The 15718-nt window shown below is 36.4% G+C and overlaps 1 protein-coding gene across 2 annotated transcripts in view; it reads right to left on the reverse strand.

Annotated features, from left to right (window-relative positions):
* The window catches only part of SV2C (synaptic vesicle glycoprotein 2C), a 370967-nt gene that overhangs the window by 167585 nt on the left and 187664 nt on the right, over positions 1-15718 (reverse strand). The window contains exon 6 of one of the 2 annotated variants that reach the window (XM_053701387.1): positions 10210-10231. The exons of the other annotated variant lie outside the window; for it this stretch is intronic. Within the exon in view, the coding sequence (XP_053557362.1) occupies positions 10210-10231 (22 nt within the window). The remainder of the gene's footprint in view (positions 1-10209; positions 10232-15718) is intronic. 2 annotated transcript variants of the gene reach the window in all.

Consider the following 15718-nt stretch of genomic DNA (forward strand, 5'->3'; position numbering starts at 1 on the left):
CCTGCCTGAGTAATGGCCACCTACACAGTGTGATGTTGCATACTAAGTCATCACTAACCTTTGTAGTCTCGTGGCAACAAAAACTCTATCTTGGCTTGGAAGGATACATGCTATTCAAATTTCTATTTTACCTCACCTATTGTATGTCTAACAGGCTCTGCCAATTCCACTACCTAACTCATATATTCAGAAGTTCCAGAAAATAATAATCATATATCAGTTTTCCTAGGATTGCAAAAGCTACATTGTTTAGGCCAAAGGATCATGGTGGCTTGGGAGTCCCAAATCTTATGTATTTTGCAATGGAAGTATTTCTGTTGTAAATTGTGGACTGGTTTAAAAATAGCCATAATATAGAGTGGGTTCAGCAGAAACAGGGCATGACTGGTTGACCTCAACTGGGTAGCCTACAAATTTAGTTGAATATGGGAAAACAATTCCCACTTGATGACAGAGACATTTAAAGGGATAGGAAACTCAAAAATGTTCTTAATATCTTTTAAAACATCATGAAATATAAAATTTAGAAACTTAGTTGCATTTATGACCTTCTTAATATCTTTTAAAACATCATGAAATATAAAACTTAGAAACTTAGTTGCATTTATGACCTATTAAACGGCTAGATTACGAGTTTTGCGTTAGAGGCTATGCGTTGCTAACGAGCAGTTTTCTCTCACCGCTCACTTACCTGCAGCGCTGGTATTACAAGTTTTTACAAACCTGGCGTTAAAAGACAAAAAGTGAGCGTAGAGCAAAATTTTGCTCCATATCTTACTCCAATACCAGCGCTGCTTAAGTCAGCGGTGAGCTGGTCGTACGTGCTCGTGCACGATTTCCCCATAGGAATCAACGGGGAGAGCCGGCTGAAAAAAAGTCTAACACCAATAAAGCAGCGTAAAACTCAGTAACGCAGCCCCATTGATTCCTATGGGGAAATAAAATTTATGTTTACACCTAACACCCTAACATGAACCCCGAGTCTAAACACCCCTAATTTTATACTTATTAACCCCTAATCTGCCGCCCCCGACATCGCCGACACCTACATTATACTTATTAACCCCTAATCTGCCGCTCCGGACATCGCCGCCACCTACATTATACTTATGAACCCCTAATCTGCTGCCCCCAACATCGCCGACACCTAAATTATATTTATTAACCCCTAATCTCCCTCTCCCAATGTCGCCGCGACCTACCTACATTTATTAACCCCTAATCTGCTGCCCCCAACGTCGCCGCCACTATAATAAACATATTAACGCGTAAACCGCTGCACTCCCGCCTCACAAACATTAACCTCTAATCTGCCGTCCCTAACATCGCCGCCACCTACCTACCTACATTTATTAACCCCTAATCTGCCGCCCCCAATGTCGCCGCCACTATTCTAAATTTATTAACTCCTAAACTTAAGTCTAACCCTAACCCTAACACCCCCTAACTTAAATATAATTTAAATAAATCTAAATAAAATTCCTATCATTAACTAAATTATTCCTATTTAAAACTAAATACCTATAAAATAAAACCTAAGATAGCTACAATATAACTAATAGTTACATTGTAGCTAGCTTAGGGTTTATTTTACAGGCAAGTTTGTATTTATTTTAACTAGGTAGAATACTTATTAAATAGTTATTAACTATTTATTAACTACCTAGCTAAAATAAATACAAAACTACACTACAATTAAATACATGTACTAAATTAAAAACAATCAAATAAATTAAATTAGCTAAAGTACAAACCCCCCCACTAAACTACAGAAAATAATAAACAAATTACAAGATATTTAAACTAATTACACCTAATATAATAGCCCTATTAAAATAAAAAAAAAAATAAAAAAAAAAAAACCCTAGCCTAAACTAAACTATCAATAGACTTTAAAAGGGCCTTTTGCGGGGCATTGCCCCAAAGTATTCAGCTCTTTTACCTGTGAAAAAAAATTCAAACAACCCCCCCAACAGTAAACCCCACCACCCACACAACCAACCCCCCAAATAAAATACTAACTAAAAAAACTTAAGCTCCCCATTGCCCTGAAAATGGCATTTGTATGGGCATTGCCCTTAAAAGGGCAGTTAGCTCTTTTGCGGCCCAAACCCTAATCTAAAAAATAAAACCCACCCAATACATCCTTAAAAAAACCTATCACTAACCCCCTGAAGATCGACTTACTGTTCTGAAGACCGGACATCCATCCTCAAGGAAGCGGCAGAAGTCTTCATCCAACCGGGCTGAAGTCCTCAACGAAGCCGGGAGAAGTCTTCATCCAAGCCGGTCGAAGTGGTCCTCCAGACGGGCAGAAGTCTTCATCCAGACAGCACCTTCTATCTTCATCCATCCGACGCGGAGCAGCTCCATCTTCAAGACATCTGACGTGGAGCATCCTCTTCATCCGGAGTCTTCTTACTGAATGACGGTTCCTTTAGGTGACGTCATCCAAGATGGCGTCCCTTAGATTCAGATTGGCTGATTTTATCTATCTATCAGCCAATCGGAATTAAGGTAGAAAAAATCCTATTGGCTGATGCAAGAGGATGCTCGGATGTCTTGAAGATGGAGCCACTTCAGGGGGTTAGTGTTAGGTTTTTATTGGGTGGGTTTTATTTTTAGTTTAGGGCTTTGGGCCGCAAAAGAGCTAACTGCCCTTTTAAGGGCAATGCCCATCCAAATGCCCTTTTCAGGGCAATGGGGAGCTTTTTTTTATTTATTTATTTTTTTGGGGGGGGGCTTTTTTTATTTTGATAGGGCCATTAGATTAGGTGTAATTAGTTTAAAGATCTGTAATTTGTTTTTTATTTTCTGTAATTTAGTGTTTTTTTTGTGATTTAGCTAATTTAATTTAATTTATTTAATTGTTTTTAATTTAGTTAATTTATTTCATTGTAGTGTAGTGTTAGGTGTTAGTGTAACTTAGGTTAGGTTTTATTTTACAGGTAAATTTGTATTTATTTTAGCTAGGTAGTTATTAAATAGTTAATAACTATTTAATAACTATTCTACCTAGTTAAAATAAATACAAACTTGCCTGTAAAATAAAAATAAACCCTAAGCTAGATACAATGTACTGTAACTATTAGTTATATTGTAGCTAGCTTAGGGTTTATTTTATATGTAAGTATTTAGTTTTAAATAGGAATTATTTAGGTAATAATATTAATTTTTATTTAGATTTATGGTAATTATATTTAAGTTAGGGGGTGTTAAGGTTATGGTTAGACTTAGGTTTAGGGGTTAATACATTTAGAATAGTGGCAGCGACGTTGGGGGCGGCAGATTAGGGGTTAATAAATGTAGGTAGGTTGCGGCGACATTGGGGGCGGCAGATTAGGGGTTAATAAAAATAATGTAGGTGTCGGCGATGTTGGGGGCAGCAGATTAGGGGTTAATAAGTATAATGTAGGTGGCGGCGATGTCCGGGGCGGCAGATTAGGGGTTAATAAGTATATTGTAGGTGGCGGCGAGGTTAGGGAAAGCAGATAAGGGGTTAATAATATTTAACTAGTGTTTGCGAGGTGGGAGTGCAGCGGTTTAGGGGTTAATATGTTTATTATAGTGGCGTCGATGTACGGAGCGGCAGATTAGGGGTTACAATTTTTATTTTAGTGTTTGCGATGCGGGAGTTTATGGGTGTTAGTGTACTTTTTAGCACTTTAGTTATGAGTTTTATTCTACGGCGTTGTAGTGTAAAACTCTTAACTACTGACTTTTAAATGCGGTAGGACTCTTGATGGGGTAGGGTGTACCGCTCACTTTTTGGCCTTCCAGGACAGACTCGTAATACCAGCGCTATGGAAGTCCCATAGAAAAAAGGATTTACAAAGTTTATGTAAGTCGTTTTGCAGTAAGGCCATAAAAGTGTGCGGGGACCCTAAACCTGCAAGACTCGTAATATCAGCGGTAGTGAAAAAGCAGCGTTAGGACCTGTTAACGCTGCTTTTTCAGCCTAACGCATAACTCGTAATCTAGCCAAAAGTTTTTTTACCGTTTGATTGTAATTGTTCTTCAAAAAATTTTATTCTACCAAACCCATGATTTTGCTCATTATGGCAGCCCTATTATGATGTTCTACCTAGGTAGAAACATCATGGCGACCCTCATGTGCAGTTGAACTCCATCTTGCTTAACACATGCAAATATAAGTTCCTCTCTGAGTTCTATGTTGAGAGAAGCAAGAGTCGGATGCAGAGCGGACAAAAAAATTATATTTTTTGGCTGTTTTAGATTTTATGGCCTAATGGTGTGAGCATTATGTAAATTTCTTCACTACGCTGAGAGAGTAACTGTTTCTACATTACATTTGTAATTATCTGTTTCTTTCTCTGTTTTGCTGTGTAACTTTTGTAACTTTCTATCTTTCTTCAATAAAACTTAATAAAAAAAAGTAGAAAACAATAAGACTTTAAAAGAAAATCTAGTTCAAGAACAAGTAATTTGCTGTTTTCCTGGTTGATTAAAAACATACAAATCTTCCTAAAATTCTGCATATTATATAATTTGGTTGTATTTTTCTATAGCATATACTAAGGCTTTTTCAGTTGGAACTTTCACAAGAATAAATAATAATTTCATAGGCTTTTTAAATAAAGTAACAGATTCATACTGTCAGCCTCCTTTAATTTATATCCCTCTTATACGTTAAACAGGTTAACACAGGTTAGCAGGTGCTTATTTAGATTAGATTTCTTCCTTTGCAACTTTGTTTTCTTCTTCACTCTTTCTTTATATGCAATTGTTTGTACCTAATCAGTTTTTGCACACTGATTATAAGGTGTTAAACATTGAAGCAGTGACGTGCAGTGACGTCAGAGGCTGGTGAGGCAGGATATGCCTTCATTCTTTCATTCTTTAGATATCCTTTGTTGAAGAAATAGCAATGCACATGGGTGAGCCAATCACATGAGGTATCTATGTGCAGCCACCAATCAGCAGCTACTGAGCATATTTAGATATGATTTTCAACAAAGGACATCAAAATAATGAAGAAAATTAGATATTAGATGTAAATTGGAAAGTTATTTAAATTTGCATATGGATTTCATATGGGTTTCATGTCCCTTTAAATGGTGTCTTGGAAAACTGGTCAACTTAGTAAACATCTGATTTTAGTTTAAAGGATTGTAACAGAAACTCTTGCCAGATAACACAATGCTTGCTCTGATTTTGAGATCTAGAAATCCATGCCCATTAAAATATGTTTAAAACATACTTTTTACTTTAATGCTGCAAATTATGCTTATAGATTCTTTCATTACATAAGGGATGAGAGTCAGAGGGGGAGGAAGAGAGACAGAGAGAGAAAGAGACCATGGGGGAGAACAACACATAAGGAGAGAGATGGATAGATAGAGACACACACACACACACACACACACACAAGGGGGGGGGGACCACACACACACACACACAAGGGGGGGACCACTGCATTTTAAAGTAATAAAACAGCAGAGCTACAGAGAGTTCAGAAAATTAGTCTATAATTTAGTGTGAAGTACAGAGGCAAGCTGCTAAATTAGTGGGTGTAAAGTTTGAGTAAACAAAATACAAAAACGACCCTGCTGTAAAAGAGTAAACAAACACTAAACCACATTCATTAAATTATCATTTTCACTAACAGAATCCCTATCAGTAAAATCTTACTTTAATAAGATGTTGGTTAAACACTGCTCTCTGTGCCTCTCTCCTGCTCTGGAAGGATTCAGGAAGTGACAGTGGCACATTCCACTGCACTTAGAGGGGAAGAACAGAACTCTCTTTTTCACTTTAGCAAAGCTGGCAGCTTCACAGGACAGCAACAAAATATATGAAAGTTGTTTTTTTCCGTTTTTGTTTTGTTTTATATGATTTAACATCCAGCCCCAACCCTATGTTCCACTTACTAATGCCTCTCGCTGGATTGGTTCAGCCCAAATAGGACTGCCTCAAATAAGCAGTTAATGGGCCATGCAATGATCTTAACCACTTGCATCCAGTAGATGGCGCAGCATGTTGTGTAATGGTGGGCAGACCTGCTTGTGCCTCTTCATTGCACAACATATAGCTGTGAGAGAAAAAAATGCTGGGAAAAAAAAATTACATTTTTTTTTAAAGCCAATAAAAAAATATATTTTTGCCCATATGAGAGGTGAATCACTGCCTCACCTACCTCTAGTGACTGCACATCACTGCATTGAAGCATATCTAGGCAAAAAAACAATCTGTACTTTACAGAAATTTTTTCCAAGGTGATTTTTTCCCACTCTGGGCCTAATTGGCATATGTATAAATGCTCTCCTGATAGGCATTTATATTATTTTCCCCTGCCCCTTTGCGGCTTTAACAGTCACCACTCTTCTCTTCCATAAGATTTTGGAGTGTGTCTGTGGACATTTGTGTCCATTCAGCCAAAAGAGCATTTGTTAGGTCAGACTGAAGGTCTGCCTTGCAACCAGTGTTCCAATTCATCCCTAAGGTGCTGAATGGGCTTATCGTTAGGACTATGTGCACTGTGAAGCCCACCTGAGTTCCTCCACACCAAACTCATTAAACCATGTCTTCATGGACCTTGCTTGTGGAACCGAAAAGAGCCTTCCCCACACTGTTACCACAAAGTTATCTTTGTATTCTGTAGCATTAAGATGAACCTTCACCAGAACTAAGGGGCCTAGCTCAAACCCTGAAAAACACCTCAAGATCATTATCCCTCCTCTATCAAACTTTACAGCAGAAACTATGCATTCCAGTAGGTAACATTCTCCTGGCATACCTCACCACCAAATGTTTGATCAGACTGCGAGATAGTGTACAGTGGCAGCATGCTTTACATCACCCAAGCCAATGTTTGGCATTGGATATGTTCATGTGAGGCTTGTATACAGCTGCTTGACCATGGAAACCGTTGATTTCATGAATCTCCTGATGCATAGTTCTTGTACTGATGTTGCTTCCAGAGACAGTATGGAATGCTGTAGTGAGTGATGCAACAGATGACAGACGATTTTTATGCACTACACACTTTGTGGTTGGCCTGTTGTTGCTCCTAGATGGATCCACGTCATAATAATAGCACTTACAGTTGACCCATAGGGACTTAATAGCCATAAATGGTGGCAATGTTGTCTCTAAGGATCCTGATTTTGGAACTTCTACCTTGATCATTCAATATCCACACTCCTGGGCACCTACTTTGCTCTGATTCTGATGTGTTCTGATCACTGTTATCTGAAACATCTATATTCCATAAAATGAACTAGGAAATAAAACTTTTTGATCATTGGATTTGTACAGGTGATATCCACATTCCTGAGCACTACTGTTGATCTGTTTTCAATATGCTCTGATTTTGATAAATTTGTTGATATATTTATTGATTTGCCAAGATATCTATCTTGCCTAATACCTTTTGATAAACTTTGGTATGCTCTGATATGATGCTGAATTGTTCTCATTTTACCTTATTTTATTTGATCTATGTAGTACAGTATTAAACTGACCCTTTACTTTTATACATTTTTAACACTGGGGATATGCCTCCCTACATGTTATGTACATATTATATTTAATACCTATATAAATATGGTGCAATTACCCCTGATAGGATCATATGCTAACTGATAACTTAGATTATTATTAGCTGACTGACTAAATTACCATATCTAAATAATTTCTATATATCCTTATATAATGTCATTAGATCTTATCTCAAACATAAGAACTCCACTATAGCTGGAGTTAACTATCAAACTGTTAACATATAGCTGCCTCTTCTAATCCCACACTCATGCCATATACACTACAAGACTCTTCTTTGCGATTAGCATTGGAGACTGGCCCACCAGCGGGACCTGCTCCTGGGCCATGTCTGTGCTTTGGCATTTTGCAAATTAGAATCAGGATGCCAGTGAGTTGTATCTATATTGACAAGGTATGGTTCACAGAGTTAATCACTTTAATATTTTTCTGTTATTGCAAATGATTGTGTGAAATACTGTTTGGTAATATAGGTCCTTACATCAATATGACTATGTTATTATTGTGATTTGAACCAGGGGGTGAGTTTTACACTTCCCTGCTCACTATTAGTGTGTGATTGTGTGTTTGGGCATTTAAACAATGGGTTTGATGTCATTCTTGTTGGTCTGAGGAAGGGGCACATTACTGCCTCAAAACATTACATTTAAATAAAGATAACAATTAACATAAGTCCAAAAAGTGCTTAGTTTGTAACTATCTATCTATCTATCTATCTATCTATCATCTATCTAGTATCTATCTATCTATCTATCTATCTATCTATCTATCTATCTATCTATCTATCTATCATCTATCTATCATCTATCTAGTATCTATCTATCTATCTATCTATCTATCTATCTATCTATCTATCATCTATCTAGTATCTATCTATCTATCTATCTATCTATCTATCTATCTATCTATCTATCTAGTATCTATCTATCTATCTATCTATCTATCTAGTATATATCTATCTATCTATCTATCTATCTATCTATCATCTATCTAGTATCTATCTATCTAGTATCTATCTAGTTATCTATCTATCTATCTATCTATCTATCTATCTATCTGGTATTTATCTATCTATCTATCTATCTATCTATCTATCTATCTATCTGTCTATCTACAGTATCTATCTATCTATATCAATCTATCTGTCTGTCTATAAACAAAAAGATTCACACAAACAGGAACAATTGATGTGTCAGGGATCAGCAGTCGCCTTTCTCAGAATAAACAATCCAAACATCAAAACACAAAATGTAAGACTTGCCTAGAAAAAAACACTCCAAAAATTAAGGTCAACAAACTTCTTCAAGTGCACAAATATTATTGTATTTTTTTAGATAGGTTAATGTTTGCGCACTATAAGAGGTATTTATTAAGTTAGCATTTGTTTATTATATATTAAGTTACTGCATTAATATGACTTTTTTACTAGAGGGATTTATTAATGTTATATAGTGAAAAATAAAAATAATATATCACTTACAGTGTTATGTATCAAATAAATAATGAAAAAATATACCAGAGTGATAAAGTGTAACACTATGCGCAAAAATATAAAAGAAAGATACTCAGGGCTCTATGTACGATGCAGAGAGAGCTGCTCCGGAGCCCTTGCGGGGTAGGTTTGTATATGCGAGCCTGCTTCCCGCAATGTAAGAAGCAGTGGCTAACACTGTTCACCACATCTGAGGTGGTGAAGAGAAATCACGGACAGCTTGCTCGCTCTAGGTGACTGACAGTCCCTTTACTCGCGGGATTGGTTGCGCGAATGAAGGGGCGGGGCATTACACACTCATCAGAGAGTGTAATGATACATACGGCCAGCGGATTAACAGATCCGCTGCCCATATGAAGCAAAGGCGGCAGAAAGCTTCGCAAGTTGAGAAGCTGTCTGCCCGACCTTTTAATTCATGGGGCCCTCAGTCTCTTGGATGCTTTTGGAGAAAATAAGAGGTAATATCTTCTTAAATTGACCTCAAAGAGAAAAACAAACCAATCCATAGCACAAGACTGCAAATGTGACAAGTATACGGCAGGGATACAAGTATTGGTACTCACACTTGGTGGAGCCACACATAACTCTGTGATATGTTTTTTTTTTCTTTAAGGTCAATTTCTCCAAAAGCATCCAAGAGACTGAATATCTTTCTGTTATATTTTTGTGCACAGTGTTACACATTATCTCTCGGTTACATTTATTAATGTTATATTTTGCTAAGAGGTTATTCACAGTCTATTGAATATACAACTTTTATACTGAATTACAGAATTTTGTTAAAGGGATAGCAAAGTCAAAAATATACTTGCAAGAATCAGATAGAGAAAGTCATTTTAAGACACTTTTAAAATCACTTATCTTTTCAGATGTGCTTCATTCTCTTTGTATTACTTGTTGAATATGAATACACACATATCCTACAGTAGTGGGAGTTAGCTGGTGATTGGTGCCTGCATACATTTGTTTCATGTGATTGGCTAACGACATGTGTTCAGCTACCTGCCAGTATTGCAAAGCTGTTACTTCAGCAAAATTTAACAATAGAATGAAACATATTTGATAATAAGGGGTCAATTTATCAAAGGCTTTGCAAGCCTCTTGACCCACTACGGCTGCAGGTTCTCACAAGAGAACATGCACAGCCACGCCGTTTTTTTACAAGCAGCGGCCATCAGACCCTAATCTTTTGCCACCTCTAAAGTGGTGAAATTCAATCTTTGCAGTCTAGTCCGACCGGGAAATTGACAACGGGCAGGGGGCGGGATTGCACGCAAGCGTAAAATAGCGCTCATGTTCAATGCTGAATTCCACCACGAATTATGAATGAGATTTTTGGGGTTTTCCTGTTTTCAAATACTCATATTCCACTTTTTTTAAATTGTTCTACTTAATTTAAATGTGACAACATCGATTTTTTAATTAGAAATTAACTTTTATGGTTTTGAGGACATTTGGTTTATTTATATGGACTATGCTGAATAATGGAGTATGACTGGACACCTTTTTTATTATCCTTCCTAGGATAGAGTGGAACTGATTGTGGACTATCAACATAAAATGACTAGGGAAGAAGCCGGCGTTTTTCTACTTTTCTGTGACTATGATTGGCCGTCTGGGTTCATGTGAGGATTTGTAACAGTAGTGTACCTGATTGGGAACTTTTCCGTGATGACTACTTGTTTGATAACTGTTTTGATTGGTCCCTTATTTGGCAGTTTATAATTGGAAGTTTTTGAAAATACATTATGATGTTTTGATTGGTTAAAAGAGGTTTATAGCTGTTGATAGAACATTTGTTAATATTTTTCTTTCCCAAAAAAATAAATGAATAAATCAGAAATAATAAAATAATAAACTATTATATTATTTTAATGTTAGGCAGTTTGATTATTTAAGATCTGGGCTTCTCTTTTTGGAAACAAATATATGTGTTCCTTCGCAAAATGTGAATCCCCTTTCCAGAGACCATGATGGAAGCTAGAGAGTCGATGGCTGGGACTGTTAGGATATGTCTTTAAAGTTGTAAAGATAAGTGTTATTGCTTTTTTATGATTTTGTTTTTATTTTGCTCTTGAAAAAGACAACAGTTATCATTGAAATGCGCTGAGCACAGTAATCCATTACAGAGCTTTTTAATCTTGCAATCAAGCTTTTTCTTTTCCTCTTTAAAGTGATGGAAAATTCACAATGTTTACTTTTCATAAAATAAAAGATTTACCTTTAAAACATATATGTAGTTCTGCCTAAAATTCTATATCTTTTTCGGTCATTACCTATAAATGTACCCACCTCAACACTACAGAAAATACAAAAAGACATAATAGCTTTTATATGGAAATACCAAAGATCTAGAGTAAACAAACAAACCCTTAGTAGACATAAGGTGGGAGGAGGGATGGGGCTGCCGGATTTAACATCCTATTATTACGCGGCTAGAATGGCACAATCCACCCTGTGGCATAATCATTTAGATAAAATCCAATGGGTACAGATAGAATCAGACATGATGAAGACATACCCTATTTATAAACTCTTGTGGTCTAAAAAAAAAGATAGACCCACTAATTGGAGATCCTTTATCACCATAGCACATACATTGATAATGTGGGACACCTTGACAACCAAATACCCCTTGCTTCAGAGGGGATCGAAAGCGACCCCGCTGGTAACGTTATCCACTAGTTATGACCAAGATACACAGGAGAAATGGGCAAACAAGGGACTATATCGAATTGCAGATGCTCTTGAGGGGACTAAGGTTATAACTTTCCATCAGTATGCTGAACTCAAAAGGTCGGGGGTTGCCAGTTGGTTTCACTACCTTCAGTTGAGAGCCAGGGTAGCTGAAGTTTTAGGTAACGATAAGATGTCTGCTATTTCTTATGTAGAGAGGTTGTGCTTGGCCACCAGTAGGATTAGAGGAGCAATCTCCGACCTTTATATTCAATTCAATACACCTCCTAAGTTAAATAAATTACCATTCATGATAAAATGGGAGTCTGAATTAAATTTCACCTGGTCAGCAGAAAAGTGGTGTGACACTCTTAGGTCTGGCACTTCTTTTTCGATATGTGCCCATTTAAAAGAAAATTTCATAAAAGTGGCATTCCGATGGTACTTTCACCCCTCCAGAATACATAAGATTCAGGCTAACACAAATTGTTTACGAGGTTGCAATGAAAGAGGGACATACTCCTATATGTGGTGGCATTGTTGTCATGTAATTAATATATGGTCCCAAACGTCATCTCTTCTGAGTGAAATTTTGGAAAGACAAATTAATTTATCCCCTACTCAGGCACTGCTACATGAACCCCTACCAGGTCTGAATTCAAGAGTTAATAAATTAATAGCACTTATCTGTACGATAACTAAACTAAACATAGCTAGATACTGGAAGACATCGGTGCCATCATTTTTGTTAATCAAGAATAAGATTGATTTCTACTATCAGATGAGTAGTGCTTCTGCAGACATACTAGACAATAAGGAGCAATTTTTGAGGATATGGGAACCCTGGATAATGTACTCCGAAGCTAGAAATAGAAATAGACAGCAAAGATTCAGAACACCTGACTAAAACTAAAAGAGTTATGAAGTGGGTGCCCCCCTGCCTCTCCCGCTCCTGCCCAGCTTGTCTGGGTGGGTCACATCCCATTACCCTTCCCCTCCCTTTGGGATGTATCCAGTCTCCCCCGGGGCAGGGGGGGGTGATAGATAGAGCACCATGGGTCTTCTTACTGGCTGGGTCCCCTCCTCCACAGGGTTTTGAAAGGTTATTACTGATAATAATATATTATGCTTAATTTGTGCTTTTGTATATGAGGTATGTGTAACCATGTTCAATGACTTAAAATTTAGCAGAGATGGAATTCTTTGTCAAATGTAAATTATACACTGTAAAACTCAATAAAAACTTTTGTTCATTAAAAAAAAACATATATGTAGCTCACTGTTTTCCTCAAATATGAATTATTTCCAATAATAAATAATATTTTCATGTCCCTCTGTGCCCTGGCCGCCTCCGTGTCACAATATTTTTTTTTTCCTTTTTACAGGAGGCTGGTTCATCCAATAGGGGGTGCACCATTCAACCTATGCAATTTAACATCTGCACTTACTGTGTGATATTGCAAGTACTTTTCATGTAAAAACACATTTTTTTTCTTCTATCTATGGGATAAATATTAATTTTTGCCAATCAACACAGCAGGGGTGGGGATCAGTTGTGGCAGACTAGGTGTTTTCTTTACCACGCCATCTACGGAGCCTTTATGTGTAACCATGAGGGGTAGTTATCAAGCCGTCTACTTTACCTGCCTTCGCTGGTCCAATACGCCCGCCTAAGCTCGCCTCACATCGCCGCCGCGGACCTGAATACGTTCGCCTAAGTTATCAAAAAAGCTGTCAAAAAGCCGTGCACCAAGTACGGTGCGATGAGCAGCGGATTGTGATAGTTATCACTCATCCGATCTTGCTGCTCTTCGGCTTTTTGACAGCTTTATTGATACCCCTGTCACTAAGCACTCACACTAACTACACTGTTCTACCCCCTATACCGGCGCCCCCGGAGCCCCCCGCAACTAAATAAAGCTACTAACCCCTAAACCGCCGCTCCTAGACCCCGCCGCAACTCTTATAAATGTATTAACCCCTAAACCGCCGCTCCCGGACCCCGCCGCCACCTACATTATACCTAGTAACCCCTATCCTGCCCCCTATACACCCGCCACCTATAATAAATTTATTAACCCCTATCCTGCCGATCCCGGACCCCGCCGCAACTAAATAAATACTTTAACCCCTAAACCGCTGCTCCCGGACCCCGCCGCAACCTATCTTAAACTTATTAACCCCTATCCTGCCCCCCTACACCGTCGCCACCTATAATAAATTTATTAACCCCTATCCTGCCCCCCCTACACTGTCGCCACCTATAATAAATTTATTAACCCCTATCCTGCCCCCCCTACACCGCCGCCACTGTAATAAATTTATTAACCCCTAAACCTAAGTCTATCACTAACCCTAACACCCCCCTAACTTAAATATTAATTAAATACATCTAAATAAATTTAACTCTTATTAACTAAATTAATCCTATTTAAAACTAAATACTTACCTTTAAAATAAACCCTAATATAGCTACAATATAAATAATAATTATATTGTAGCTATCTTAGGATTTATTTTTATTTTACAGGCAAATTTCAATTTATTTTTACTAGGTACAATAGCTATTAAATAGTTATTAACTATTTAATAGCTATCTAGCTAAAATAAAGACAAATTTACCTGTAAAATAAAAACTAACCTAAGTTACAATTACACCTAACACTACACTATACTTTAATAAATTATTCCTATTTAAAACTAAATACTTACCTGTAAAATAAACCCTAAGATAGCTACAATGTAATTAATAATTACATTGTAGCTATTTTAGGAATTATATTTATTTTACAGGTAACTTTGTATTTATTTTAGCTAGTTAGAATAGTTATTAAATAGTTATTAACTATTTAATAACTACCTAGCTAAAAGAAATACAAAATTACCTGTAAAATAAATCCTAACCTAAGTTACAATTAAACCTAACACTACACTATCATTAAATTAATAAAATTAATTACCTACAAATAACTACAATTAAATACAATTAAATAAACTAACTAAAGTACAAAAAATAAAAAAAGCTGTTACAAAAAATAAAAAAAATAAGTTACAAACATTTAAAAAATATTACAATTTTAAGCTACTTACACCTAATCTAAGCCCCCTAATAAAATAACAAAGCCCCCCAAAATAAAAAAATTCCCTACCCTATTCTACTTTAAAAAGTAAACAGCTCTTTTGCCTTACCAGCCCTTAAAAGGGCCTTTTGCGGGGCATGCCCAAAATAAAACAGCTCTTTTGCTGGCTGAACACGACTCAAGGTAGGATGATCTTCAGGGGTTAGGTTTATTTAAGGGGGGTTTGGGTTAGATTAGGGGTATGTGGGTGGTGGGTTTTAATGTTGGGGGGGTTGTATTTTTCTTTTACAGGCAAAAGAGCTGTTTTATTTGGGGCATGCCCCGCAAAAGGCCCTTTTAACGGCTGGTAAGGCAAAAGAGTTGTTTACTTTTTAATGTAGAATAGGGTAGGGAATTATTTTATTTTGGGGGGATTTGTTATTTTATTAGGGGGCTTAGATTAGGTGTAAGTAGCTTAAAATTGTTGTAATATTTTTTAAATGTTTGTAACTTATTTTTTTTATTTTTTGTAACTTAGCTTTTTTATTTTTTGTACTTTAGTTAGTTTATTTAATTGTATTTAATTGTAGTTATTTGTAGGTAATTAATTTAATGATAGTGTAGTGTTAGGTTTAATTGTAACTTAGGTTAGGATTTATTTTACAGGTAATTTTGTATTTCTTTTAGCTAGGTAGTTATTAAATAGTTAATAACTATTTAATAACTATTCTAACTAGCTAAAATAAATACAAAGTTACCTGTAAAATAAATATAAATCCTACAATAGCTACAATGTAATTATTAATTACATTGTAGCTATCTTAGGGTTTATTTTACAGGTAAGTATTTAGTTTTAAATAGGAATAATTTATTAAAGTATAGTGTAGTGTTAGGTGTAATTGTAACTTAGGCTAGTTTTTATTTTACAGGTAAATTTCTCTTTATTTTAGCTAGGTAGCTATTAAATAGT

The sequence above is a fragment of the Bombina bombina genome, chromosome 2 (genome assembly GCF_027579735.1).
Source record: "Bombina bombina isolate aBomBom1 chromosome 2, aBomBom1.pri, whole genome shotgun sequence".
Lineage (NCBI taxonomy): Eukaryota > Metazoa > Chordata > Amphibia > Anura > Bombinatoridae > Bombina > Bombina bombina.